Source organism: Vidua chalybeata, chromosome 26 (genome assembly GCF_026979565.1).
Source record: "Vidua chalybeata isolate OUT-0048 chromosome 26, bVidCha1 merged haplotype, whole genome shotgun sequence".
Classification (NCBI taxonomy): Eukaryota; Metazoa; Chordata; class Aves; order Passeriformes; family Viduidae; genus Vidua; species Vidua chalybeata.
In genome coordinates this window covers 1,762,011-1,790,008 of record NC_071555.1, presented here as the reverse complement: position 1 = coordinate 1,790,008, position 27,998 = coordinate 1,762,011, and the positions used below count along the sequence as shown (strand labels likewise).

General features: G+C 62.9%; 2 protein-coding genes across 11 annotated transcripts; both read right to left on the bottom strand.

The window, feature by feature from the left end:
* Positions 1 to 12: 12 nt before the first annotated feature.
* On the bottom strand, positions 13 to 6,999 carry ATXN7L3 (ataxin 7 like 3). The gene is made up of 13 exons (XM_053964993.1): positions 6,901 to 6,999; positions 5,220 to 5,326; positions 5,000 to 5,132; positions 4,422 to 4,593; positions 3,912 to 4,009; positions 3,692 to 3,714; positions 3,573 to 3,618; positions 3,291 to 3,322; positions 3,110 to 3,178; positions 2,804 to 2,847; positions 2,615 to 2,686; positions 2,226 to 2,359; positions 13 to 1,926 (listed from the first exon to the last, which is right to left on the bottom strand). The coding sequence occupies exons 2-13, from the start codon at positions 5,268 to 5,270 to the stop codon at positions 1,775 to 1,777; spliced, it is 1,026 nt and encodes a 341-aa protein (XP_053820968.1). The 5' UTR covers positions 5,271 to 5,326; positions 6,901 to 6,999; the 3' UTR covers positions 13 to 1,774.
* Positions 7,000 to 10,154: 3,155 nt separating this feature from the next.
* UBTF (upstream binding transcription factor) lies at positions 10,155 to 27,506 on the bottom strand. 10 transcript variants are annotated; one of them, XM_053965257.1, is made up of 23 exons: positions 27,394 to 27,506; positions 26,987 to 27,276; positions 23,365 to 23,498; positions 20,203 to 20,378; positions 19,854 to 19,937; positions 19,081 to 19,236; positions 18,299 to 18,363; positions 17,579 to 17,699; positions 17,026 to 17,136; positions 16,608 to 16,741; positions 15,891 to 16,032; positions 15,530 to 15,571; positions 14,692 to 14,805; positions 14,400 to 14,555; positions 13,858 to 14,013; positions 13,533 to 13,643; positions 13,357 to 13,445; positions 12,999 to 13,188; positions 12,710 to 12,757; positions 12,387 to 12,455; positions 11,865 to 12,011; positions 11,425 to 11,544; positions 10,155 to 11,036 (listed from the first exon to the last, which is right to left on the bottom strand). In XM_053965257.1, exons 3-23 carry the CDS (start codon positions 23,420 to 23,422, stop codon positions 10,923 to 10,925), a joined length of 2,403 nt encoding a protein of 800 aa, XP_053821232.1. In that variant the 5' UTR covers positions 23,423 to 23,498; positions 26,987 to 27,276; positions 27,394 to 27,506; the 3' UTR covers positions 10,155 to 10,922. The 10 variants fall into 10 exon arrangements, with proteins under 10 accessions (XP_053821232.1, XP_053821231.1, XP_053821230.1 ...); XM_053965256.1 differs by lacking the exon at positions 26,987 to 27,276; XM_053965255.1 differs by lacking the exons at positions 26,987 to 27,276; positions 27,394 to 27,506 and adding an exon at positions 26,813 to 26,902.
* Between the last annotated feature and the right edge of the window lie 492 nt (positions 27,507 to 27,998).

Genomic DNA, 27,998 nt, shown 5'->3' with positions numbered 1-27,998 from the left:
TAATGCCAGGGATACCAAGTCAAGATGCAGTTTTATTTACAGGGGCAGCCACAACCCACTCACGGGACACACAGACCTCACAAGGGCTCAGTTCCCCTGCAGGGGGGGGACACGCAGAAACACCGGGGGGGGGGGGCCAGGACACTGACCTGGGGGGGGTCACAGGGCACGGTCTGAGCCCCCCCAAGCCCCACTGCACGCCTTGGACCCCAAATTGCAGCGCCTCTCCTGCAGCTGAAGGGGCTCAGGCTGCCTCCCCCCCCGCCCCAGGCAGTTTGGGGTGGCCCCCCGTGTTTTTGGGTGCCGTCCTCGGGCCCCGGGGCACGCGAAGGCCAGCTTGGCATGCTCCGGTGGCCAGACCTGCCCAGCCCCAAAGCCGCAGCAGCAGGGACCACACGGGGGGTCCCCATGGGGGGGGGGGGCCCCGCAGCGTTCTGAGGTGCCCAGGGCTCTGCAGGACCCCCCCCCAGCCCAGCCTTTAGCAGCAGTTTGAAAACAATAGTGAATCCAGAGTCGAGAGCACCATAATGTGTGAGTCCCTGCGAGAGGACGAGCCACGGCACCGGGGTGGGGGGACAGACACAGCTCCACCCCGGGGACATATGGCCAAATGGGGGGGTGGGCTCAGACAGCCATGGGGGGAAAAACGGAGGGGATGGAGCCAACCCTGTCCCCAGCACAGCCCCTGCGATGGAGAACAGCTGCGGGGATGGGATCACAGGGCAGGGGGCTGACCTGGATCCAGCCAGAGGGACCTGTCCCCCCCAGCCCGCACAGCGGGGCGCTGGTCCCGGCCCCCCCCAAACGAAAGCAGAGCCTGTGGGGGTGCAAACACCCACCAGAGCTGTGGGGGGGTCCCCACTGACCCCCCCGACTGCAGCAGCAGGTCCCCAGGCACGCACGGAGGGCACGCAGAGCTGCCCTGGGGACACCAGGAGTGGGGGGGGCTCTGTGCTGAAGCCGGGCTGGGCTTCCCCCCCAGCTTTTGCTCCATTCCCAGCTCCCCCCCCCAGACGTCCCTGGCAGGTTGGGGTCCCCCCCTCCCCCAACAGTTTGGCACAGGGATGGTCACAGCGGCTCCCCCCCCCCCAGACCCACCCCCAAACAGCCCCAAACACGAAAGATGCAGCATGCAGCCCCCTGTGACCCCCCCTGTGTGGGCACTGCCAGGCCCTCAAGACCCCCAACAGCTGAATGCAGGCACAGCTGAACAGATTTGGAGGGTGAGAGGATGCTCCCTTGTCCTCTGAGTGGGAAAGGACCCCTCCAATGTGACCCCCCCACCTTCCTGAGCCAGCCCGACCGGCGAGTGCCAGCCCGGGGCAGGGAGGGGGGGGCAGCCCCAGAGTGGGGGGCTCACCCCAAAACCCCAGGGCAGGGGGGGATTCACAACCCCCTGACCCAGGCCCAGACCTGCCCAGGGTGTCCAGGTGCCCCCCACCCCATTGGGGTGAGTGAGGAGCGGGTGTGGGGGGGCACAGCTGGCTTTGGGGGTGCTGGGAGGGAAGGGGGGGCTGTACCCCCATGTCCGAGGGCGACACCCCCACGGGAGCCCCACGTACAAAAACTGTCACAGAATAAATAGAGGCACCGGGGCAGGGGGAGGAGGAAGGGGGGCACTAACGGGGGCTCCCCAAATCCAGCCCCACTCCAGCGACAGCTGAGTCCTCTGTGCTCCGGTACCCACGCTGTGTCCGGCCCGGGGGTGCCCGGGGGCTGGCCTGGCCTCTGTCCGTCCCTCTGTCCGTCCTGCCCCTCCCCAGCTCGGCGGGGCTCAGTTGTTGATGTCATCGTAGATGCTGGGGGTGTGGGGGGCGGGGGGCTTGGGCTTCTTCTTCTTGCTGGAGCCGAGCCCTGGGGCGCCGCTCACCAGCCCCAGGTGGGGCTTCTTCTTCTTGGTCTTGCGGGACTCGGAGTTGTTTGTACCTAGGGAGGGGAGAAAGGGAAGAAATGGGGGTGGTCAGGGAGGAGATGAGCCCCAAAACAGAGTGGATGATGCCCAACTCTGGTCAACACCCAAGAAAAGGTACCCCAAAATGTTCCTGCCCCTCCCAAGTTGGGGACAAGGTGCTCCAGGCTTTGAAGCCATGGTCTCCAAACCCCTCTTGTACTGGGGACATGCCAGAACAGCCAGTTTTGCCCGCACAGAGGGATCTGTGCCCCAGGATTTGCCCCTCAGAGGGGTCTGTGCCACAGAATTTGTCCCCCAGCCCCTGAACACTCACTGGCTTTGGAAGAGGCTGAGTCGGAGGGGGAGATGTCGGAGGAGCCGTCCCACTGCAGGCGGCTCATGAGGGCCTGGCTCTCGGCCACCTCGAAGCTGTCGTTCTCCACACCACCCTCGGCCTCGGGCAGGGACCTGGGCACGGGTGTGACAGAGGGTTGGTGGGGACAGAGCCCCCCCAAATGCCAAGGGGATGCCCAGGGACTCGGCCCAGCCCCCACCACCCTGCTGGGCTGCAAATCCCAACCCCAGCCCTGGGCTCCCATCCCCTGCAGGCTTCCCCAGGGCTGTCCCTCTGTCCCCAGCCCCACCTGAGCACCCCCATGCAGCCCCCCCCCCCCAGTCCCTGCTCCACAGAGACCCCGGGCACCCCGATCTGCACCCACTTACGCGGAGGGCCCGAGGAGGTAAACCCGGACTGCCCTGCGCTGCTCATCCGTGTGCTGGGGACACCGCAGGGACCTGGGCATGAGACACGGCACTGAGATGGGCCTTCCCCCCTCCCATGGGGATGGGGGCACCTTGGGGACCCTGGGGAAGCCCCCCAGAGTGAGCAGGGCCAGGCTGGGCCGCCCTCACCTGGTGCACATCTTCTTGGTGTGTTCGGAGATGACCCCGCATTGCTGGGGAGGGGGAAGGGACAGGTGAGTTTTTGGGGGGGACAGGTGAGTGACCCCTGGGCTGTGCTGCACCATCACAACCCTGGGGCTCCCCCCCGCAGTCTCCCAGTGCTGCGTCCCAGACAAAGCAGCCACTGCCCCACGATCAGGACCTGCTGCACGTCCCCATTCCCAGCCTGGGGAAAGCAGCCCCAGTGGGATGGAGCCCAGCTGGGAGAGATCCCCGGGGTCCCACCCCCTGTGGGGGCCCCCCCCTGCCCCGCACCGTGGTGAGCAGCGTCCGCAGCTCCTCGGGGCCCAGCGTCTCGTAGTTGATGCCAGCCGAGTTGCTGTACTGGGGGGCAGAGAGCAGGCTCAGGGCTGGGGGGGACCCTCCTGGGGGGCAATACAGCCCCGGGGGAGGCAGAGCAGGGACTGGCAGCCATTTCCCCCCATCCCAGGCTCACCTTGAAGGGATCGGGGTTCCCGCCGATCTCGCCTGGGAGGGAGGAAAGGTGAGGAGGAGGGGGGGTCCTGCCCGGGACCCCCAGAGCCCCCTCCCACTGCCACCGGCCCCAGCCAGGGAGAGCCCCGCCTCCCCACAAGCCCCGCCCATTGCAGCTGCCCCACCCACCCCAAATACCCCACCCCTACACGAGCCCAGCCCATCCAAGCCCCGCCCCAAAGGTGTGAGCCCCCTCCCCCCATTTTTCAGCCCCACCCCAGGGGTGCCAGCCCCGCCCCCTCACCATTTTTGTGTTTCAGGGACTTGGACCTGCGGGGCGAGTTGGGGTTCTGCAACGAGAGGGGGGTGTTGGGGGTGTCCTGTGTCCTCCCCGCGCCCCCCACCCTTCCCCACACCCCTCACCTTATCCGATTTCCTCTTCTTTGCTATGGGGAGAGACACAGAAAGGAAAGATTTGACCTTTTCCAGTGGATGCAGCCCCAAGCCCAGAGCCACCCCAGGGCTGGGAACACCATCCGTGGCTGCTCTCCCCCTACACACCCACCCAGGACTGGGGTTCAGGGGCCATGGGGCAGGCAGGACGTGTCCCCCACCCCTCAGGACACCAGGGACCCCTCCCCACCTTTCTTCTCGGAGCCATAGGACCAGTCGTTGTCATTGATGTCATCGTTGTCCTCCTGGTCACTCTCTGACTTGTTCAGGTTGTTGCTGCTCGCGATCCTGAGCCGGGAAGGGAAGGAGATCATGGCCAGGGTCTGAGCCACGTCCTCCACGGAACCCCAGGATCCATCCCCTGTGCCCCTGCACCTCCCATCCTCCCCAGCACCCAGGGATCCAGACAGCCACCGAGGGAGTCCCCAGCAGCCACTGAGGCAGGGACAGAGCACCCAGGGGGGGACACAGGGCCCCGGGTTCCCAGCTTCTTTTCCCAGGAGGGATAAACTGGCAGGGAGGAACAAGAGGAGCTCCAGGGGGGAACCAAGCTGGACACCCCCACGATGGAAAGCGAGGACTGGGGAGACCCAGAATTGGCCGGATTCGCATCCCAGGCTCCTCAGAGCCCGAATCCACAGCACCCCGCAGGTGCCTCAGCCCGTGCCTCGGTTTCCCCACGGGAGCAGCCCAGCCCCACCTGCGGTTGGCGATGCGGCTGCTGTTGCGGCCCATGCCCAGGCACTTCTCCAGGTGAGGGGCGAAGCGGGAGGCGGCGATGCTGCGGCTGCAGTTGGGGCACACGCACTCCTTGTTCTTCCACTGGTTGTACACCTGCCCGAAGATGTCCACGCCCGGCTGGTCCACGATCTCTGCGGGGTGGGGGGGGGGGGACACGCTCAGCCCCTGCCCTGAGACCCCCAACTGCTCTGGGGGGGCTTTGGGCAGACCCTTGTCCAGACCCTCCCCACAGCCTCAACAGGACTCAGGGGAAGTTGGCAGTACTGCCAGGGGGTCTCTGCCACCTCCCACCCACACACCAGCTGTGCCCCCCAGGGCCCCAGCCCCACGTTTTGGGGTTCAGTGCCCCCCCATTTACCCCTCCATCACTGTTGGGGGGACATTTGGGTGTTTAATCCCCCTCAGCAGCCCTCAAACCCTGTGTGTGGGGACACCAATCCCGCACGGGCTCTCTGGGAGCAGGGTCCTGGCTGTGTCCCTGTCACCAGCGTCACCTGGGGGGGCTCGGGGTTCCCCTGGGGGGCTCGGGGGGCTCACCAAAGTCCTTCATACTGTCGGGGTCCGTGTCATCCAGGAAGAAGTAGCCGCACTTGACAGCCCGGTGCACCTCGAAGCAGAGCCCCAGGCAGGCATCCTCCACCAGCTCCGTGTAGATCTCGTGTGCGATGGCCTGGGGGCCCAGGGGGGGCTGTTAGGGACAAGGGGGGACACACGGACACCCCAGGGGACAGACAGACCCCCAGAAGGGGCAGCTCACCTCCAGTTTGCTGTTATCCAGGCCAGACAAAGACATATCCTCCATTTTCATTTGCAGCTGCTTGCGGAGAAGTCACGCCGAACGCTCATAGCACGGGACACGGGGGGCTGGGGGCACGGGGGGGGGGGGGTCTCACTGGCACCTCAACCCTCACCTGCAGACCCCTCCCAACCCCCTTCCCACCCAAAATCCCATTGCACGGCCTGGGATGTCCCCAAGATGCACTCTGGGGGGGGGGGTCCCCAAGAGAAAGAGTCCTGGGGTTAAACCCCCCAGGAGTAAAGTTGGGGGGCTCGGGGGTCTCCCAGCTGGGCGTGACCCTCCCCAGCCTGGCATGGACCCCCCCAGATTAGTGTGGGACACTGGCTGACGAGGGTGGGATGTCCCCTGTCCCCCACTGTGTCCCCCCACCCCTCAGGCCAGCCTGGGACATGCCCAGTTTTCAGAGAGGTGTCAAAGCCCCCCAGGAGCCCCACCTCACCCCCCCCCCATTGTCTCAGGACTGCAGGTGAGCACAGGGGACTCGGGGTGTCCCCAAACTGCCCCCTCCCCGAGGGGGTGGGTTTTGCTGCACCACCTTCCCTTGCAGGAGGATGGAGGGGGCACAGAGCAGGGAGGGGAGCACCGTGTGCCCCCCCAAAATGGGGCCTGGCCTCCCCTCCCTTACAATGGGAGTCTAAAGACCCCAAAGTCATGGTCAGACACCCCCAGCACCCAAAGGTGCTGACCAGTGGAACCCCTGACTGACATGGAGCTGGGGGGACTCTGACCAGCCACGGGGATGGGGGGGGACACAAGAGGGGTCTCCACGTCCCCCCGTACGCACCCCAATCCTGCCGATCCAAGGATTTCTTCCTTCCACAACGGAAAGAGGAAACAGGGGCTGGAATTGGCTCAGCCCCCAGCACACCCCCCCAGGCTGAGGCAGGAAAGGCAGGGGGAAAAAGGGTGGGGGGGCTCAGGGGGTCTCCCATAGGGCTGGGGGGGCAGGGAGGGTCCCAGGGGCTCTCAGGATCAAGGCAGGGGGGGAGGGAAGGAGGGATATCAGGGCCTGGGGGTCCAGGGGTGGCCCTGGGAGCTCCCAGGAGAGGAGGGTGGGGGGACAGACAGGAAAGGGGGGTTAAGGGCAGCTCAGGGGGGTCTCTCGCCGGTCTGGGGGAGACAAGGGAGGGTCCCGGGGCTCTCAGGAGTGGATGGAAAAACAGGAAAATGTGTGTGTGGGGGGGGAAAGGGAAATCTCAGGGCTGGGGGGGGGTTTCACATAGGGCTGGGGGGCCCAGTGAGGGTTGTGGGGACTCTCAGGAATTGGGGGGGGGGGGTCAGAAAAGGGGGTAGGAGGGGATCTCAGGAGTCCCCAACAGGTCTGGGGGGAGGCCCCGAGAGGGCCCTGGGGGCTCTCAGGCAGAGAGCGAGGGAGGGGGAAGGGGAGGCTCAGGACCTGGGGATCCCGGGGAAGGTCCCGGGGCCTCTTCGGACGGGGGGTGGGAGGGCACAGGCGGGGCGGTCCCGGGGACGATCCCGGGCGGATCGCGGGGTCCCCGAGCGCCGATGGGGGAGGTGCCGGGGCGCCCCGGGGCGGGGTCAGCAGGCCCCTCTCCGGTGCGGCGGGGCCCCCAGGGCCGGGCAGGGCCCGGAGGGCGGGAGCTCCGGGCCGGGAGGGGCGGGTCGGGCGGTCACTCACCGGCGCGGAGGGTCCGCCGGGGCCGGGGCGGGGCCGGGTCAGCGCCCCCCGCCGCTCCGGCGCGGGGCCCGGCGGCGACTCGCCATGGTCGGGGCCGGTGCGGGGCCGGTGCGGGGCCGTGCCGAGCGGACGGAGCGGCCGGGCCGGGCCTGGCGGTGCCTCCGCCCGGCGGCGGCGGCGGCGGCCGAGGGGGGTGAGGGGGGTGAGGGAGGGGCGGGGCGGCGCGCCCGGCGCGCGCACGGCCGGCCCCGCCCCCGCCGCGCCGGCCAATGGGGAGGCGCCGTCAGGGGCCGCGGCCAATGGGAGGGGCCGGAGCCGCCGCCGCCGCCGCGCGGGGCCTCGTCAGAGTCACGGGGGAGGGGCGGGGCGGGGCGGGGGGGGGCGGGGGCATAGTGGGCGGGGCCTGAAGGGGGCGGGGGCTGAAGGGGCGGGGCCCGGAGCTCCCCCCGCAACCCCGGGACCCTCGGCAGGGACCCCGCAACCCCCGGACCCCCGAACCCCGCACCCTCGGCAGGGACCCCGCAACCCCCGGACCCCCGAACCCCGCACCCTCGGCAGGGTCCCCACAACCCCCGGACCCTCGGCAGGGACCCCAGAACCCCCGGACCCTCGGCAGGGACCCCCGGACCCTCGGCAGGGACCCTCGAACCCCGGGACCCCCGAACCCCGCACCCTCGGCAGGGTCCCCAGAACCCCCGGACCCCCGAGCCCCGCACCAACGGGCCCTCGGCAGGAACTCCGCAACCCTCGAACCCCGCACCCTCGGCAGGGACCCTCGAAACCCCGGACCCCCGAACCCCGCACCCTCGGCAGGGACCCCGCAAGCCCCGGACCCTCGGCAGGGACCCCCGAACCCCCGGACCCCCGAACCCTCGACAGGGACTCCGCAACCCTCGCACACCCCCGAACCCCGCACCCCCCGCACTCTCGGCAGGGTCCCCACAACCCCCGGACCCTCGGCAGGGACCCCCGAATCCCCGGACCCCCCGGAACCTCACACCCCCCGGACCCTCGGTAGGGTCCCCACAACCCCCGGACCCCCCCGACCCCCGCATCCCCCGGGCTCCCGACCCTCATCCCTACAGACCCCACTGGGAGATCCCGGCGACATTCCAGATCCACGGATGTCTCCAGATCCCAAGCTGCAAATCCCTGTGTGTCCCCCAGTGCCACAGAGCCCCCAAAAATGACCCCTAGGGGTTCCCTCCCACAGGAAGGAGGAAAAACACTCCTCAGGCTTGTCCTTTTTTTTTTTTTTTTTCCTAAAATTTTATTTTTTTATAGTAATGACATGAGAACAGAAACATTATTTTTCACTTTATTATACAAAAAAAAAAAAAAAAAAAAAAAAAAAGAGGAAAAAAAAGGAAAAACAAAAAACCCAAAAAAATCAAAAATAAACAAAACAAAACGAACCGAAACCCCAAGCAAACCGGGAAACCGGGGATGCAACCCCTGCGTCCCGCTCAGCCGTACAAATTCCGAGTCGGGATTATTATTATTTTTCTTTTTTTTTTTTCCTTTTTTTTTTTTTTTGTCTTTTTTTTAAACCTACAAAAACACTCTTTAAATATTAGAAAAAAAAGATGATTTTTTTTTTATCCTTTTTTTTTTTTTTTTTGTGTTTTTTTGCCTTTTTTTTTTTAACGTAATTCACAAGAACTTCCATCTAAAGGATCCCGGGATTTTGTGGCAGTGCCAAAATGCACTCAGGAATTCTCTTGCAGCGCAAACGTCTTTCCCACCCCCTCCCAAATTGTCGGCGCTGTAAGAATTTTTCTTTTTTATTATTTAATTTTTTTTACCTTTTTTTTTTTTTTAACAGAAAAAAAGGTGGGGGGGGAAAAAAGGTGGGGTTTAATTTTTTTTTTTTTTTTGTCTTTTTTTTTTGTACTAAAAACACATCCACTAAAACACGACAGTGCTGGGTACATTCAGCAGAAAAAAAGGGATGGGGTGGGGGGTTCCCCTTAGGGGATTTTGGGAGGGGCGGCGATTAAAAATTGGGATGAAAATGAAAGGAAAATCCCAAATGGATTGGGGTAAGTGGGAGGGGGAAACAGAGGGACGGACAGATGGACATTGAGGGGGGGGGGGGGACACCATCTGGGTTCTCTTCGGGGCCCCGGTCCCGGGGGGACACGGGGGGATTGTCCGTGCGGGAGCACCCGGCTTCACCCCTTCCCCCCACGTCTGGGGGCAGTTTGCCCAAAATGGTGTTTTTTCAGCCCAAACTGAGGCAAGGACAAGGGGTGCTGCCCCCCTACCTTCCCCCAATGTCTTTGCGGGGGGGGGGCTGGGTTTGGGGTGCTGAGAGCAGCAAACCTGGGGGGGCGTTACAGAGCCTGGGGGGGGAGGGACCCCTCAAAACCCTAAATCTGCAGCATGGCCCCCCCCCGGCCCCCCCAGCCCTGCGGAGATTTGGGTGAAGAGAAAAATGAGAGCAACCCCCCCCAGGTGCCCCATCCCCTTCTCTGGGGCTCCCCAAATCCTGTCCCCCAGCCCAGGGACAGGATGGGGGGGTGGGGGGGGGGGGCAGAAGGAACAAATCTTGACCCGCCCCCCCCCCAATTAGAGCGAGGGTCTGGTGACACTGGGTGGGATTTTGGGGGGTGGCACGGGGTGAGGACAGAACCCTGCAGGGAGGTGCCGTGGGATTGCTGGTGCTCGTGTCTGCTTAAAAAAAAGGGGGGGGGCCCTGCCAGGCCCCCCCATGCACCCACCCCAGTCCCCGCGGCCCCGTCCCCTCCCGGGAAGGGGGCATTGACCCCCCCAAAATAAACCCAAACCACACCAAAATTTACAGCATGGCCCAGGGGAGGGTTGAGCCCCCACAGGGGGGACATGAACTGGCGTTAACTGGGGTAAACTGAGGCAAACTGGGGCAAGGGGACCTCTGGATCCCCCCCCCCCCAGGATTTGGAAGGAAGGGAGAGGAGCAGCTTCACCAGAGACAGAGAGGAAAATGGGGGGGGGGGGGGGGGGGGTGGGGGACGGAGGGCAAGGAAAAGGGGTAGGGGGAGAAACGGGGAGGGGGAAATGAAAAATAAAAAGATGGATCTTTCTTGTTTTATAAAAAGGAAAAAAAAAAAAAAACCAAAATAAAACAAAAAAAAAAATTACAACGGCACAACAACCACCGACAACAGAGCGGGGGGGGGGGGACCCCGCGCCCCCCCTTGGTCACGCTGAGCCGCCGGCCCCGGGTGGGGGCGGTCCCGGTGCCCCCTCCCCACACTCGGTGTCCCCCCCCCCCCCCCCCACGCTCGCACGCTCGCACACACACCCACACCCCCCCCCCACGCCGCTCCCACCCCCCCCTCCGGGGACACGCGGGTCACCCAAGTGCCGTGGATGTGGAGTTCCCGGGCAGCTCCCGGGGCAGCTTCCAGACTGTACAAGGTTTTTGGGGGGTGGGGAGGACCCCCAAGATGCTGGGGGGGGGTGCGCAGAGGGCTGGGGGGGGGGGTTGCAAGGAGAAGGAGGCATTGTCCCATCGGCTGAGTCCTGAGCCCCTCGGCTCGTGCTCCGCGCCCGCTGCCCGAGGGGCTGCGTGGCCAGGGCATTTTCTTCCCATTTCTGGGTTTTTTAATAAAAAAAAAAAGGTGTGGGGGGTGTTGTTGGTTGGTTGGTTTGTTTTTTTTTTTTTTTTTTTTTCTTCCTGTGTGTTTTTCTTCTCTTTCTAGGAAGTCCAGAGCTGGTAGCGAGGGGGTTATGGGGGTAGGGATGGAGAGACACCCCCCTGGAAAGAATGAAATTCCAAAAAAAAAATCGCTTCCCCTCGGGTGTAAAGAGGGGGGCAGGGGTGGGGGGCTCTCTCCTCGCCCCCCAGCCTGGGGGAAGCAGCCCCTGATCCCCCTCCGTAGTGTGAGCTCGGCGGAGGGGTCCCCCCGGCCCCCGCTCCCCGCGCTGGGGGTCCCACGGGGGGGCAGGAGGAAGAGGAGGAAGGATTTTGAGGGGCTGCAGGGGGGATTTGGGACCGAAACCGAGAGACCAAACGACGTTACAAAGAGCTTGGCCGATCAGTTGGAGTCAGAGTCGGAGGAGTCCCCCGAGGAGGAGGAGGAACTGCTGCTGCCCTCTGAGTCGTTGTCATCCTCGTCCTCATCATCCTCATCCTCATCATCCTCGTCGTTCTGGGAGGGGGGTGGCAGAGAGGAGGGGGAGGTCAGGGCAGGGTTAGTCCATCGTCACCTCCTTGTCCCCTGCTCACCCTCCCCGCAGGGGTCCCACAGCGCCGGGGTGTGACCCCCACCCTCCCATCGCTGCCCCCCCCGGGGGTCTCGGGGTGGAGGAGGAAGGGCACGGGCAGGAGCCAGGAGTGAGTTTGCGAGAGCTCAGCTCGGGGTGCTGGGGGGACGTGCCGGAGCAGCGCGCGGGGGTCCTGCCCTCACCTCTGCCACTGCCTCGCTACACGATCCGAGGGAGGCTACCCGACCCGCCTCGTGCCTCAGTTTCCCCCCTCTAAAGCCAGGGAAGGAAGAGGCGTGAGCTGAGACCAGCGAGGGGGTGGAAACACCTCACCTGTCCGGTGGCGAGCACAAGGCACGGACACGGTTTCTGGCCCCAGCGCCATCCAGCATAGTCTGATTTCAGTTGCACCGGTGTAAAGCTTTGACTCTGGTGACTTACTCGGCATTCACACTGGCGCAAACGGAGCCGAGACCAGACTCAGTATCTCCACCAGGAAAAAGACAGGAGATTTTTCTCTGCTCACTGGGGGCTCTGCACATCCCCCCGCACCTCTACGTCCCGAGGCTGCTCCTGACTACGCCCCGCGGCTGCTCCTCGTGCCCTCCCCGGGAACGCCGGGGGGGATCCTGCTCCCCTTCTTCTCCCCGTGTCCCCCTGCTTCCCGGGGGGGCTCCTCCGCCACGGATCTATCTGAGCCCGGCTGCAGGTGCCCCCCTGCCCAGGGGGGAGGGTGAGGGGGGCCCTGTGCCCTCCCCGTGCCACGGCCTCACCTCGTCCCCGTCCTCGCTCTCCTCCTCGCTGCTGGACTCCGAGGAGTCGCCGCCTTCCTCTGACGAGTCGCCGTTGTCATCGTCATCATCCTCATCTTCATCGTCATCTTCCTCCTCCTCTTCCTCCTCGTCGTCGTCCTCTGACTCCTGCAGGACAGGAGGTGCTTGGTGAGTCCCTGGACCTCCACACCCATGGGTGCAGCTCCCACCCCATCCCTGAGAATCCCCCTTTGGGTTCCTCCAGCCATTGAGCAGATCAGGTGATTCCCTACCCCACACCTTGCAGGGAGCCTTTCCCCATTTATACTGAGACCTGCACCAAAAAGGGTCCCCGAGCAGGTACTGGGATCAAAATCCGACCTGGATGGGTTCTGAGCAGGGATTTGGGGACAGTTTATGGTCTTGAGGACCGGGCAGGCGGCTTGAAGCACAAAGGATGCCTCAAACAAGGGGTGTGGGTCCCCCCTGACACGCTCCCCAGGGAGGGGGCCTGGGTGGCCCCACGGGGCTGTTGTGACTCACCGACTTGGACTGCATCGTTGGCTTCATCTTGGGGTTGGGACCCCGGATCTTCCCTATGCTCTTGCGTTTCTGTGGGAGCAAAACAAAGCCTTTTAGAGCTCAAGCTCAGCTCCTTCCTGGTGTCCAGCCCCGAGAAAATCCCACCGCTGAGCTGCCAAGGGGACAAATCCCCACTGGAGGGGCTCTCTGGAGTGGGGTATGTCCAAACCTCACTCAGGACTGACCCTGCCCAGTCCCAAGCCCCCAGGTTCCCCAGCCCAGTGACCCCATCCCACTCCCAAGCTCCTGGGATCCCACCACAGCAGTGCCACGCGGATACTCACGTTGGAAATGTGTTCCTTGTACGCAGCCCGCTCCTGGGGCGAGAGGCTCTGTGGGGACAGGGACACAGTCAGGGATGGGAGGGCATGGAACAGAATGGGGGATGGAGTGGGGAAGGGCTCTAGCACAGGGCACAGCCTCAAGTCTGTAACTTTTATCCTTTTAAGTTACAAAATGTCAAAACATGGCCTGGAGGTGGTGGTTTCTGGAGGAGGGGTGGGAACAGAGACCATGCCAAACGTCATCCCCAAAACCAAGGGATCCCACCAGGCATCAGGATCCAGCACCCACCTTGAGCCAGATGTCGAGGTGCACCTTGTACTGTTTCTGCTGCTCCTCTGCCAGTTTTTTGTAGTGGTCCTTCTGGCCCTGGGAGATGCGCTGCCAGCGGCTGCCGATCTCCACCATCCGCTCCTTCAGCGGGAGGTGGTTCAGCTCCCCGTTGGACAGGAGCTCCTGGGAGAACTTCTGGTAACCGTTCCTGCACAGGGAGAGCGCAGGGACCGGGCTGGGACAGCGGGCACAGACAACCCAGGTGTCCATAACCCTCGTCCAGCCACACCAGGGTCCAACCCACCCTCCCTCCTCTTGTTCCAGGCCATTCCCACCAGCACAGCCAGACCCAGTTTTTCTCGCCCCAGGTACTCACATTGGGGGTTTCTTTGGCTCTCCCTGGAATTTCATTTTCTTGGTGGAGTTGGTGGAGCACGGAGGGGCCCGCATCTCGCTCAGCTCCCTCTGAGCCACAGGAGAGAGAGAGGGTCAGGGAGAGGGGCAGCACTGGCTGAGGGACACGGCGAGGGGCAGGATGGGGCAGAGACCCACCTCGTATCGCTTCTGATCCTCGGCTGCCTTCTTGATCCACATCAGCTTCTCTTTCTTCTCCATGTTGTTCCAAGTGGCCTCCATGGCCTTCAGCGCTTTGCCCCGGTCGTTCTGTGGGACAGAACCACCACAATGCATCAGGTGCACCCAAAAACCCTGGGACATTGGGGTGCTGCTGCTGGGGCACTGCTCCCCCCGTGACCCCCATCCTCCCCATGGCTCCCAGCCCAAACCCAGGTGTGAGAGCCAGGGAGAAATTCCTGGGAATTCCTGCTGGTGGGAGTGATGATCCCACCTCCAGCCCCTTTCCCAGCCCACTCTTCACCTTGAAACGAGCTAGGTAGTCCCCGATGACGCTCTGTTGCCAGATCTCCTCAGCAGTTTTGGGAGACTCGGGCAGCTTGCCGCGCTCCTCTTTATCTGAGCCGTGCTTCTTCTCCGACTGCGCCTTCATCGCCGCCTCCCGCGCCTTGTACTTGGCCTGGGCAGGGGGCAGGGGGTGAGGGGGCACGGCAGGGGCACAGGGGACACTGGAGCTCCCCCAGCACTGTCCCCACAGTAGCACTGACAGCCCCCTACCCCATCTCGGGACTCCCTCCATCAGGAAAACCACCAAAGCCTTAAAATTGAGGGTCAAGGGCTCTCTGAGGTTTCTTTATCTGGTGGCTTTTGACCCCCCCATGTGCTGAGAGGGGGTGCACAGCCAGTGCCGGCATTGGCACCTGTGCGACAGGTCACTGTGATGCTCCAGGGGACGTTTGTGCCCCGTGGTGCAGGACAAGGACAGGAGCACCCCCTGCACGGCCCGAGATGCCCACAGGAGCAGTGGCGATGGAGATGGAGGAGGAATACAGGGATGGTACCAACCTTCTTCTTCTCGGAGAGGTCGTTCCACATGCGGGCCAGGAGCCGGGTCAGCTCGCTCTCCGACAGCTCCGGCCGCTCCTCCTGCAGCTGCTTCCGCTTCTCCTCCGAGAAGATGAACATGGCCGAGATGGGCCGCTTGGGCTTCTCTGAGCTGGCCTGAGGGGGCACGCGGGGCTGTGAGGGGGGGGCGAGCCCATGCAGGGACCAAAGGCCTCAAAGCCCCTTGAGATGCACAACCCCATCCCAAGGCTCTGGGCAGGTGCTGCCCCATCCCTCCCAGGGCTGCTCCCACCTTGCCGGTCTCTGGTGAGGATTTTTTGGATGCAGGACTCGTCGCCCCTTTCCGGTTGCTGCCCAACATCTTCTCCTCGCCCAGCACCCGCTGCTGCTCCTCCTCGGGCAGGCTCTGGGTGGCACAGGAGGAGAAGCATCGTTAGACAGCCCAGTGCTAATGAGACTTTGAGGCAGTGGGGGAGTAGGGACTCTGGGGAAGGGGAATTAATGCACTTGGGTGTCCTGATCCACATCCTGTCCCAGTCAGGACCAGCATCTGGAACTGCACATGTACAGACTGGATGTCCCCATGCTGTCACCCCCTATCTGGTGTCCCTCTCTGTCCCCTCCCCAGCTCAGCCGTTTCTCAGTGAAAGCAGGTGGGCAGATGCCTGGATCCGGGCACACCCCTGGGTTTTCCACCCCGTGGCCCTGCAGCCGCAGCCGGGGCCGCGTCACATCCGCCCGGGGACGAGGACGATGCTGGGGTGGCCTCGGTGCAGCTCCCCCGCCCACGCCCCGGCGAGGGAAGGAAGTGAGAGGCTGCACAGCCACAGCCACTGAACACCCTTCTCTCCAGCTCCAGGCCTCTGCTCACCCCAGCTCCCCTCCCAGCTAGGGGCCCACCCTCACCTTCCAGTGCCCAACTGGAAGATGCTGGGTCAGGCATTAAGACAGACGGAAGGTCAAGGCTATGTGCAACCACCTGCACAGCACCCACAACTGGGCCCAGACATGTTCTGGGGGAGCAGAGAGGGCAGCTCCCCATTTAAGTCATCCCATCCCTGGGCAGAGTTCCCCATTCACAGATTTGGGATCTCCAGCACCTGATGGCTGAGCACCCCCTCCTCACTCACCTCCAGGAAGCGGAGCAGCTCGATCTCGTAATCTTTCTTTTTCTGGAAGGAGATGGAGACATGTAGTTACACAGAGATCCCTCACTCCATCCCTGCCCCTTGCAGCCCCTGACCCAGCCTCTATCCCTTGCAACAGCACTGTCCACCTGGAACATCTGTTTGTCCCACAGGAGACAGAACCAAGGGAGGTGACTGAGGACCTCAGTGAGAATCAGTGATGCAGACTAGCACAGGGACTGAGGAAAGGTGAGGGCTGTGTTTCCAGGGATATTTCTAGCCCAGACTCTCCCATCCCACTGTTACTTTCCCACAGCACTGGTGCCCTTCCTCTTCCCTTACATGTCCATCCTCAGCCCCTCACCTGGTCACACTTTTTGTGGTAGGCGTCCTTTTCCTTCTGGGAGAGCAGCTTCCACTGCTGGCTGCACAGCACCATCCGCTCCGTGCTGGGCACGTCTTTCATGTTGGCCATCAGCTCTGCACAATACAGGGAGTAGCTATTCCTGAAAAACCCACAGAGGGACCCAGCGTTAGGGAAAACTTGACCCTCTGCAGCTGGCTCGGTGCAAAAAAGCCTCCCTCAATCCCTAGGCTGCATCAGGCAAGGAAGAGAAGTGCCTGTGTGTTAGGGCAGCTGAGTGCTGGATCACCCCCTAAAAGCCAGAGTATCACTGTAAACCTCACTCAGATCCTCCCCAAAATGTGTGTTTGATGTATATTTAAGGACTGGTTTAAAGGAATCATCACAGAATCATGTAATCTTTAAGGCTGGAAAAGCCCTCTAATATCATTAGTCCAACCATGAACTGACACTGCCAAGCCCACCACTAAACCATGTCCTCAAGTGCCACATCCACACTTTTTGAACACTTCCAGGGACGGTCACTCCACCACTGCCCTGGGCAGCCTGTTCCCAGGCTTGACCGTGAAGAAATTGGTCCTATAAATCCCATCTAACCCCTCTGTGTCTGTGATCCCAGAAGTTATCTGGGCTTCCCAAGCCCAGCAGAGTCCAGTTTCCTCGCCGGCAAGAACCAGCATCCACGCAGGCCATGGCTCCAGGAGGGACAGGACTCACGGGGGTGGCTTCGTGGGTCGTCCGTCAAACTTGTCCTTGAGCTGCCGCTCGGCCTTGGTGAGGGTGGAGCGGGTGATTCCCTCCTCGCTGATGTTCAGCTCCGGGTGCTTCTGGATGTAATCCCGCATGATCTCCTGTGGGAACGGAGAGCGGTCAGAGGGGCTGCCACCCCCGCCTGCCGGGGCCGGAGGAGGAGGAGAGAGAAGCCAACCACTGCCCTAATCCTGTGCCTGTGGATGCTGCAGCCTGCCCTGCACACAGCTGGAGAGGCAGGGCTCAGACTCACTAGGGACCTGCCAGGACCTGCCTGAACCCCCACGCTGGCTATCGGGAGAGGCCACGCAGGGCTGGGATGCAGAGCGGCTCGGAGTGAATGTTGGGACGAGTGTGGAGGGGACCGGGTGAGGCTGCTCCCTACCTCGTACTCCTTCCGCTGTTCCAGGGCCTTATGAATCCATTTCAGCCTCTTTTTATCCGAGAGTTGAGACCACTGCTTGCCCAGCGACTCTTTCACCTCCTTCGTGGTGGCCTGAAAACCCAAAGCCAGAGGTGAGGGCAGAGGGGTAAAATCCAAAAAAAAAATAGGGATGAAAAAATATAAAAAAATGGCAAAAAAAATGGCGTGGCCTGATGGGGCCTGACGGCACCCGGCATGGGGTGGCTGGAAGCCATGGGGGTGTGTGGGAGTGGGGGGCATGGCCAGAGGTGGAATGTCTGTGCTGGAATCCTTTCCTGCCCTGACTCAGGCTGTGGTCACCCCTTCCTGGCAAAAAGTGAGGGCTGGATCCCTGAGCCTCTTCCAGGTGTGCAGAGCCCCTCCTTACCTCGGTCCAGGCTCCGGGAGCTCCTAGCGGTGTCCTCCATCCCGACCCCCTGAAATGCTTCTCTCCCTTCCCCCTCCTGCCCCCAGCAGCGGGGTCCAGGACCCCCCAGCACTCACACTCGCACTCACTCCCACCCACCGTACTCACATCTGGACGCACTTTCAAGTAGATCTTCTTCTCGTGGTTGTACCACAGCTGCTGGGGGGTCTTGGGCTTTTCGGGGACGTCGGATTTCTTGGCGTTCTGGATGAGATCCGGGTGGTCTTCCCTTCAGCAGGCGGGAAGGTGGGGAAGGGAGAGCGTCAGGGAGGTGGCAGTGGCAAGGAGAGCACTCCTAAACCTGCCTGCTAAGGGGTGACTATCACTGCAGGGCAGAGCCTCCATGGGCTCAGGTACTGGGGGGTCCCCAAAGAGAGCAGGAGGGTTTTAGGAGAGATTTAAGTTTGTCCCTCCTTGGGGAGCATTGGCTACAGCCATCCCTGGGCTCGGCTGCAAGCCGAAGCAGCAGCAGGTCATCGGGAATGTCAGGATCCACCTGGATCACAGCAATCACGTCCAAGGGGAAGGTCTGGAGTGACTGGGGGGACACTTCAGCTCTTATCAGTGCTGGTGACAAGGCTCCTGTCCCCACCTCGCAGACCCTGACCCCCAAAGCATGGCTGGTCCTCCGCTCTCCCCCTCATCCAGTCTCCCAGCTGGAGGGGTTGCTCTCAGCACCTTTTCCTTGCTCTCTTTTTGCTGAATTCCCCCTTCTCTTCAAGCCAAAAGCCCATCAGGGCTTCCTCTATGAGCTATGCACAGGAGGGGAATCTGGATCTGCCTGAAGGGGCCTGGGGAAATATGGAGAGAGGGGAGCTGCCTGCTCACCTGAACCTCGCCAAGTTCCTCTCAAACTCCTGCTTCTCTCGCTGGAAGTCCTGGATGTATTTCATCTGGGGACACAAAGCCACCGCAGAGGTGGAGAGGGACGTCAGCACCAGGGAACAGGCAGGAAGATACATCCCTATCGACCTGGCTGGGCATCCCACCACCCCAAGAGGGACTCAAGGGCTCCCCAGCCCACGCAATGGTCCTGCAGAGGGTTTCCAGCCTGTCTGAGACTCAGCAGCCGGGCACCTCCCCTCTCTGTGTATCCCAGCAGCCCTGGGAAAGGGCACAGCAGGACTTTGTGTCCTGGACTTTTCCTGGACACCCCAGAGTTAAAGCTGGGCCCCCCTCAAAGCCCTGCCCAGGCTCTGGCATCTCCAGGTGGGCAGGTGTCTGCTCCCAGCCATCTCCCAGAGCCTGTCCCTGTGTCCCTCGCCCGCACAGGGTGGCACAGTGGGGCGTGTGCCTTTAACCCCTTTAAACACAGATCCACCCACGGCAAAGCCACCGTCCAGGTCCGTCGGGAAGAGACGGACTGACGGACAGACCCAACCGGCCTCCACCCCATGGATCCTGGGAACCAGGACAGGAAAAGCCAAGGAAGTCTTACAGGTCTGACAGGACTAAACGAACACCTGGCTTCTCCCATCGAGAGCTGAATTAAGCCCTCACCAGGCAGAGCTTGAGCTCTGCTGGTTTTACTGGAAGAGCTGAGCGGAGCCCAGCACACAGAGGCACATGGTGGGAAGGAGCTTGCTGACCCCACCCCCGCCCCCAAATACCTTTTTCTTCTCAGGAAGCTCCTTGTATTTTTTGGACAGGATCTTGGTGAGATCCAGGTTGCTCATTTCGGGGTGAAGCTTGGCGTATTTGGCTCGCTTCTCCATGAAGAAGCGGAAATAGGGAGTCAGGGGCTTCTTGGGGAAGTCGGGGTGTTTCTGGGGAGACAGCAGAGTGGAGGACACTGAGCATAGAGCTGGCAGCACCACCGGGGCAAGGCCAAACCCATGGCTCCCCACTGCTGGGGGCTGCCTCCATCCAGCCCTGCTGGTGATCCAAGCACAGCAGGCAAGGAGGGGGAAACTGCTGGGAACAAGGGCTCCCCAAGGAACTACAGTATCCCATGGCTGGGAACCTTGGGAGCAGCCATCCAGAGCTGTCAGCACAGAGCAAGAGGGGACACTGGGGCAGGAGGAGGGGATGGGACCCAGCTCCCAGGGATGGACCATCGGCTGCTCCAGGGCCACCAAGCTGAAAGCACCCGGCAGGCCAGGAATAGGATGGCAGCTCCTGGCCCCGCTGGAGCTAAACTTGGATGCAGGCTGCCAGCAGTACAGGCAGCCATATTAAATGTACCCGGGAGTTGGCCCAGGCCCAGCGCCGCGGCCTCCGGAGCCTTGGGCAGCCGGACACCAGGATTAAGGGCACTGAGGTGCCTGCAGGGGCTCCCACGGCGGAGCCACGTGGATCTGAGGTGCCACAGGGACAACAGGCCCACATCCTGGGGAAGTATGGGGTCACCCTTTAGGGACTGAGTCTAATTCCTGCCCAATACCTTGAGCTTTTTGCCTTTGTAAGGATTCTTCACATGCTCTTCAGCGTCCATAATGAGCTCTGTGAGGGTCCGGAATTTCCTCACCTGTGCAGGAAATGAAGAGACAAAAACCTGAATAGGGGGCAGGGCAGATCCCCGGCATAGCAGAAAGTCACTGGGTTTTGTAATGCCACCCCAAAAACGACTGATGCCAGCCCCTCTGAGAGGATCACAATGCTGACAGCAGTGGGATGGTGCTGGCACCAAGGGCCAAGGGCTCTGGGCCCTCCACTTGGAGAATTCCAACAGCCCCAGGAATGTCACTAGGACACTCAGACCCTGCCAGGAAGTCCCAGCCAGTGTCAATTACCTCATTAGAGATCTCCATCCACTTCATCTTGCACATCTCCCCTGAGAAGTCCTTGAAAGCCACTTTTTCCCAATCCAGGTGGGACTCGGTGGTTTTGAACTTGCTCCCGTCGTTGGAGGGCAGGTTATTCTTCATGCACTCCAGGAGGGTCAGCATGTCCTCCTGCGACCAGCGGTCTGAGCAGGGAGAAACAGGATCAGCCAGGGGCAGGAAGCCCCTTCCCTTCCCTTCCCTTCCCTTCCCTTCCCTTCCCTTCCCTTCCCTTCCCTTCCCGGCAGGACACCGGGACTACAGCTCCCGGCGTGCCGCTCCGGACCGCACGCCAGGACACGTAATCTCCACATGCTGCCTCTCGAGATTAAAGATCAAAGGGACGTGGCTGTTTCCATCACCCTCGAGCAACTTTCTATGGGCCAAAACAATCTGGGTAAAGCTAGAAATTCCACTCGGTGCAAACCAGAGAGACTCGCTCATCCCAGAAAACCATCAGATAAGGGATGGCTCTGCTGCACGGGAGCAGAGGGCTATTTCCTACCCCTGTGGAGTGACACGGGAGCAATGAGCTCTCCAGGCAAGCAGGAAGCAGGGAAACCCAGTTTCTAAGTGGATGTGTCCAGAGCAACTGGAAAACCTCAGCATTGCTTTTCCTGCACCTCGGAGAGCTTTGCGATCACCTGGGCCCAGCTCCACAGTGACCTCTGCCAAGGTCAAAGCTCCCAGACCACAAAGTGAGGGGGGACAGAGCCTGGCACAGCCCCCCTGTCTCACAGAGGGGTCCCTCGCAGTGCAGGATGATGTTCATGTCACCCCAATATCCCCCAAGCTGCTGGGAGGAGCATCCCCAGCTCCCACAGGAACATGATACCGGAATGGTGGGATCGGCACGTGGCAAGGCCGGAGAGCCTGGAGCAACCTGGAGGCCAGGACAGGCAGCAGCACCGTGCCAGGACAGGCAGCAGGCAGGATATCCCAGCCCTGAACGCCTCATCCAGCCCTAACCTTGGGGCTGCTTCCTTGCCAGGGGAATTCCTCCCTGCTCTGAGCTTCCATGCCAGCAGGGGAGCACAGCCCGGGGTGCTCTGCAAACATGGGTGGCCCTGGGGAATGCGGCAGGGCCTGGGAGCGGAAGGAAAATTCCCTGGGGATGGGCTGGAGGAGGAGCAGAGCCCGGAGCCACCCGCCCACGCAGCCCTGGCTGCCTCATCCCGGGATGGGCACCTGGGATTCCCGCAGCGCAGGACTGGCTCGCCATGGCATTCCCTGCCTCACACCTCTGCCAGGTGAAGGCTGAGGTGTTTGGAGCTGCCCACGGGACATGGAGCACCCCAAACAGTGGGACACAGAGGATCCTGAAGAGATGGAGACAGTGTGGCTCGTCATGGATCTGAGCGGAGCATCTCTCCCTCCATCTCCAGGAATGAAACCAAGCTCCCAGAAATATCCAGCTGCAGAGATTTCTCCAGCTGCAGCTCTCCTTCCACTCAAGACTCAACATGAGGAGAAAAAACACCTCCACCTCCTGCCCTTGCAGGGGTCTGGGGAAGGACAATTCCCCTGGAATCCCAAATCCAAGCAAGGGATGTTAAAGGACATACGGGACCTGGTGAAGGGAGCATAGCCACGACGTGACCCCCCCCCCATCCCATTTCCCCTCCTGGACCTGCCTGGTTGGGGGTCAAGGCAGGAACAGTTTGGGATCCAGCTGGTCCCTACAGTGACTTCATTAGGCATTAATATGGAGGGAGAAGACAGAAAGAGCCCCCCTGAAAAGCGAGGGCCTGGTGGCTTGGGGTGTGTCCCCATGTTCATGGCTTCATCTCAAAACACCATGAAGAGGCAAAAGAGATGGGAAACTCCCACTCCCTACAGAGCTGGGGGAGATCAGAGCTGGGGGAGAGAGAACACAGCCCCAAATTCTGTCTTCCTGTTTTTCACATCCACTTTCCAGGCCTCCCAGGCAAGGACCAATGAGGCAGAACAGGGCTGGGAAGCTGGTGCCAACTTTACTTGCAGAAATCAGGAGGAATTACCAAAAGCAGCACAACCACAAAAATCCAGAGGGGATGGAGAAAGAGATGAGACACCCCCCCAAACCTGCCCCCATCAAGCCCAGTGCCTCGGTTTCCCCCCTCGAATGCAGAAACACCCGGAGACCTTTGGCCCTGTGTGAACCCCCCACCGGCAGACAGCCGGAATAACCACATCCCAAAGGAATACCTAAAAAAAAAACAGTGGAAACATCCCAAAATCCTCGCTGGCAGCAGGGCGGGGACAACAGGGACCCCCACACTCAGCCCTCCATCCTTCTGTTCCCCCTCCCTCAACCTGGGGCATGCTGAAAAACGCTGGAATTGCAGCATTCACCCACCAGGATGAATGGGGTTGTCTGTGCCCTGGGACCGATTTATCCCGGCTCTCCTGGCACCGGCCGGGCCGGGTCTATATTAGGAAAGCTGCCCCGGTGTAATTAAATCCATCCAAAGTCCTGGAGAAGGACACGTGCTCCGGATGGGTTCGCTCGAGGCAACAACCCTGACTGCAGCTGGGAAGGAGGAAAACGGGGGGACCTGGCAGGTGTGAGGGGCTGGACGGCGCTCCAGAGGTTTGGGGGACCCAGGGGGTTTTTAAGGGGTGGAGTGGCAGAGCCCTGCGAGCTGCCCTAAATAAACATCTCTCTTCTTTCCCTTGTTTTCCTGCCCCTTTTCCAATAAAAAGTTGAAGCTCTGATGTCATGCTGGGGTCTGGAAGCTGGAGGCCCAAGGTAACGGCTCGGCTTTTAATGCAGCCCAGATGTGAGCAGGCAGGGCAGCACCTCTGTGCCAGCCCCTCCTTCCCAATCCCCCCTGGAACTCCAGTGCCCCAGAAGAGCATCCCAGCGCCAAGGGGCTGCTGGAGCACTGGAGCATGAATCCGTGTGCTCGTACACGTGTGTGCGTGTTCCCCGCGGTGGATCAGAACTCGGAGAGGCAGATTCCCCCCGGCCTCGACCCGCTGGCAGCCGGGATCACAGATCCTCCATCCCTCCTCCCTCTGCCATCCCTTCTCCTCTGCCATCCCTCCGAGAAAAGGGGCGCTCTGAGGTTTATTTATCATCATTTTTAAGCGTGCCAGCAGCGTTCCTCCGGGAGCACCGGCATGCTGGGGGCGTTGCCGAGGGCTCACCTTGGTTTTTGGGAGCTGTCATTTCCAGGTCTGCAGGGCACTCGGCTTCGCCGTTCATCCTCCACCTGCCTGTGCCCAGGACGGTCCCGCCGGCTCCCTCCTCACCCTCTTCCCGAAATCACTCCCGCACGGCTCTGCAAGGAAAGGGAGAACCCTGCTAGGCATCCCCACCATGATGGGGGGCCCAAACTCCTAACGGGGAGTGGGGGAAACTTGATCCAGGCATCTGCCCATCCCCTCCACTCCCCGGTGAATGAGTGCAGGAATACCCCCTCCCACCCATCCCTGTGAGGTTTGGGGAGAGCTCCAGGAGGGGGGATCCTTCATGGTGATGTGACGCCCACGTTGGTCAGGGGAGGAGAAGAGGGGTGTGTGGGCAGGGGAGAAGGGTCCAGGGGTTTGTCCCCAGGGGTTTGTCCCCAGGGTGGGGGGGTAGGATTTGAGAGGGATCCCAATAAATCCCAAGAGGAGACAGGTTCAAGGTGGCTCCCTGGGGTGGGTGGGATCCAAAAACCTGGGATCAAGAGAATCTGAGTCAAGAGGGCTCCAAGGGATCTCCTCTTAGGGGGTTCACTCCCCCCAGTGCAAAATGGGGGTTTCAAAGGAAGGCCCACCACAGATCCAGCAAAATCCTCCCCAGAGGTGGGGACATGCTTGGAGAAGAGAGAGGTCCCCCAGATCCAAGGGAGCTGGGAGGACATTTGAGGACTTTGGGGGGGATTCAGAGGTCTCCCAAGGGAGGAGAACAAGCTGGAGGAAGGTATTTCAACAGGGGGGGCTTCAGGGGAAGGATGCCCTCAGACCCCATTAGGAAGGATCTTATGTCTCCATGGGGAAGGATAACATAGGGAGGGAGGCCCCAAAACTTGGTGGGGTGGTGTCAGGACGGTAGCCCGGGGGGAATCCCCATCGGGGATTCCATTGGGGGAGTCCCTGGAGGGCAGATCAGGGCAGGAGGCCTCAGGGGGATCCCCTGAGGGGCAGGCCGCAGGCCTGGGAGGGGAGCAGGCCCAGGCCTGGGGAAGGGCTGGGCCTGGGGGGGGATCCCAGGGGGAATCCAGGCTTGGGGGGACCCCTGGGGAGGGGGGTCCAGGGGCTCCTGGCAGAACCGGGCCCTGGCTCTGAGGGAGGATCACCCGGGGAGGACAGGGGGACGGCCCAGGGGGGCAGAAGCCCCGGGCCCCAGGCAGGATCCGGGATGGCCCCTGGGGGAGGTCAGCTGCCGGGGAGGGAGGGGGATCCGGGCCAGGCCCCGCCAGGCCTGGGGGCCGGGCCAGCCCCTGCGGGGGACGAACCTGGGACCACCGGAGGGAATCAGTCCGGCGGGGCTGGGGATCACCTGGGGGTGGATGAGGACCCCACCAGCGTGGGATCCCGAGGATCACCCGGGGCGGGATGAACCTGAAGGGATGGGGGGAACCGCGCCAGGCTTGGATCAACCCCCAAGGGGGGCGGATCTAGGACCACCCCCGGGGCCGGCTGAGGGGATCGCCGCGGGGTGGGATCAAGCCCAGCCCCCGGGCGGCGTTGAAACCGGGGATCGCCCCGGGGTGGGAGCGGAGGGAGGGGGTGGGGGGGAGGTGGATCACAACCGGGGGGAACGCGTGGGGGTGTCGTGAAAGGCGGGATCGCGACAGGGGGAGGGATCCGTGGGATCATGGCGGGGCGGGGCGGTGCGCGCGCACCGGGATCCCCGGGGGGCGCGCGCGGGGAGGGGGTGCGGGATCCCCCCGCGGGGGAGTCGGGGCGGGGAGGGCGGGGGGGGGAACCGGATCCCGCGCCCGGAGGGGGGAAGGAGGAGGAGGAGGAGGAGGAGGCGGGGGAGGAAGGGGCCGGGCCGGCGGGCGGAGGCGGGGAGCCCGCACATGCCCTGCGCCGCCGGCCAGCTCCAGTCTCCTCCTCCAGCAGGCAGCAGGAACCGGGTGGGACCGAGCGCGGGCGGCCCCGGCGGCGCCTCCCCCGCCCCCGGTTCCCACCCGGGCGCCAGCGAGCTGAGCCCCCCCCCCTCCTTTTTTTTTTTTTTTTTCTTTCCCTCCAACAACACCCGGGCAGACAATGGAAGGCGAGTTCGGGGGGCCGGGGGTGCGGAGAGGGGCCGGGGGAACGCGGAGCGCTCCCCCGGCCCCTCTCCGCACCCCCGGCCCCCGGAGCGATGCGATGCGCTGCTTCATCCCCCCCCTCACCGCATCCCCCCCCGCATCCCCCCATCGTTACCGGCCGCTCTCCGCCGCGGCACACAATGGCCGGGCTGCGCCCGCCTCCGCCCGCCGCTCCTTCCCCTCCACCCGCGGTTATAAAGCCGAGACAAACCCACCTCTCCGGGCTGCTGAGGGGGAGGAGGAGGAGGAGGAGGAGGAGGTAGTGGTGGTGGAAGAAGGAGGGAGGAGGTTGGAGGGGGGGGGGGTGTGGGGGGGAGCTCTAACCGAGCCGCCGCAGCCCCAACCCCGCCGCCGGAGCCGCTGGGGGAAGAAGAAGGAGAAGGAGAAGAAGGAGGAGGAGGAGGAGGGGGAAGGGGGGGCGGGGATGCCCGGCTGGGGGCGGCCGGGCAGCTGCAGCGAGCCGGGCGAGGGCAGCGCGACCTCCCCGCACCGACCCCCGGGGAGCGGCTCCTACCCGATCCTCCCCCCCTCTCTTTTTCCCCACCGCCGCCCCCTCCTCGCTTTTCCTTTCCTCGCTTTTCCTTTCCTTTCCTCCCTTTCTTACCCTCCTCTTTTCTCTCCGCGACCCCTCCTCGAGCCCGCAAACACCCACCCACCCAGCGGGGGGCTGGAGCCCCGCTCTCGGTCCGGAGGGAAGAAAGGAAGGGAAGGGGGGTGAGAGGCGGAAAAAAAAAAAAAAAAAGAGGGGGAGGAAAAAAAAAAATCGATAAAAAGAAAATAAGGAGAAAAAAGGGATAAAGAGGGGATAAGCGAGGATAAGGGGAGATGAAGCGCGGGGGGGGGTCGGCCGAGCCCCGGCACGCACCGGCGGAGCGCGGCGCCCAGCTCCCGCCGCGGCGCGGGACTCACCCGGGCTCGGGAAAAACAAGCGGGCAGCGCTGGAAGCCTGCCCCCGAAATCCAGCTGCGGCACCGGGGAGGAGGGAGGGAAGGCGAGCGGGAAGGAGGGAGGGAGCGAGGAGGAGGAGAGGGAAGGGAAGGGAAAAAGGAGGGAGAGAAGGGGGGGGCACACCGGGGCCGCCGAGCCGGGCGCTGCCCCCCGCCCCGAGCCCCAGCGCGGTGCCCCCCGCGGGCGGGCGAGGCGGGCGAGCCCCGGCGGTGGCGGTGGCGGCGGCGGCTTCCTGCCCGCGGGGCCTGCGCGAAACCAGCCTTTCTTAAAAAAAAAAAAAAATATTCTCTCTTTTATATTTATCTATCTATCTATCTCTCTAAAAAAAAAAAAAAAAAAAATCGCTCCGGTGGGCGCGACCCCCTCCCCGTTCCCGTCGGAGCGGCGGCGGAGCGCCTTACCGAGCCCGGAGCGCGGCGGTGGCGGCGGCGGCAGCGGGAGCCCGGGGAGGAACAAAGCGCCTCCTCCAGCCCCGCCGGCGGAGCGGCGCGGCGGCGAATGGCGAGCCCGGGCGGCGGGCACGGCGCGGCGCGGCGGGGCACGGCGGCGGCGGCTCCCCCGGCGCGGGCACGTACCGGCGGGGCCGCCGCTTTGGGGGGCGGCGGGGGCTCGGGGCTCGCTCGGCGGGGCCGGGGCGGGGGAGCGGCGGTTGAACGGCGGCCAGCTCTGCAGCGCTGGCCCCGGGCGTGGACGCGCTCCAGTCCCCGCAGAGACGATCGCGCTTTCCCCCGCCTCCATGGCGCTGCGTTCGCTCTTCCAATCAGCCGGGCTGAGCGCGCCGGGATCCGCCGGGATCTCCCCGCCAGCCCCGCCGCCCCGCCGCCGCTTTCCGCCGGGTTTTTTATTGCTCTTTGCTTTTGCAACACTGTGGTGAGAAGAAAAAGAGGAGGAGGAGGAGGAGGAAGGAGAAGAGGAGGGAAAGGAGGGGGGGGTGGGGTGGGGGGGGGGGAAGGGAGGAAGAAAAAAAAAAAAATCTCCTTACATGTGCAACAATCCTCGGCCGGCGTTTGCATAAAGAAAAAAAAAAAATAAAAAAAAATAGAGGGGAAAAAAAGAGAGATGAGGGGGAAAAAAAAAATAAAGGGGGGGAAGCGGGTGGGGTGGGGGGGGAGCCGAGCCGGGCCCCCACGGCACGGCGGGGCCGCGCTCCTGCCCGCCCCGCGGCCCCGGGACACGGCGGCGGGGGGGGGGGTTCTGCCCGGCGGGGCGGGCGAGGGGCAGCTTCCTCCCCTCCTCCCTCCCTCCGCTCCCTTTCTCTCCTCTCCCTCTCTCTCTCTCTCTCTCTCTCTCTCTTAATTTTTTTTAATGGAATTTCTCCAACTCCACCTTTGTTGTGCTGGGCGTCATTCCCCGCAGCCAATCCCGGCCGGGCAGCGCCTGCACATTCCCGGCCATCCCGGCTGCCGGCACAGTACGGGCCATCCCGGGCTGCTTCCGTGCTACCGGCCAGCCCGGCGGCTTCCGCTGTACCGAGCCACCCCGACGGTACCGGCTTGCTTCCGTAGCACGCACCGACCGCGGCGGCGGCGGCCGCCTGCACGGTGCCGGCCGCCCCTCCGGTACCGGCAGCTCCCGCGGCACCGAGCA

Excerpts from the sequence above, each read along its gene's own strand:
- UBTF (XM_053965257.1), bottom strand. The coding sequence starts at position 23,422 with ATGAACGGCGAAGCCGAGTGCCCTGCAGACCTGGAAATGACAGCTCCC. Across the intron at positions 16,742-17,025 it reads AACAGCGGAAGGAGTACGAG|GAGATCATGCGGGATTACAT; the intron begins GTAGGGAGCAGC and ends CCGTTCCCACAG. Across the intron at positions 12,758-12,998 it reads ACCTCGACATCTGGCTCAAG|AGCCTCTCGCCCCAGGAGCG; the intron begins GTGGGTGCTGGA and ends CTGTCCCCACAG.
- ATXN7L3 (XM_053964993.1), bottom strand. The coding sequence starts at position 5,270 with ATGAAAATGGAGGATATGTCTTTGTCTGGCCTGGATAACAGCAAACTG. Across the intron at positions 3,179-3,290 it reads GGAACCCCGATCCCTTCAAG|TACAGCAACTCGGCTGGCAT; the intron begins GTGAGCCTGGGA and ends TCTGCCCCCCAG. Across the intron at positions 2,360-2,614 it reads TACCTCCTCGGGCCCTCCGC|GTCCCTGCCCGAGGCCGAGG; the intron begins GTAAGTGGGTGC and ends ACCCGTGCCCAG.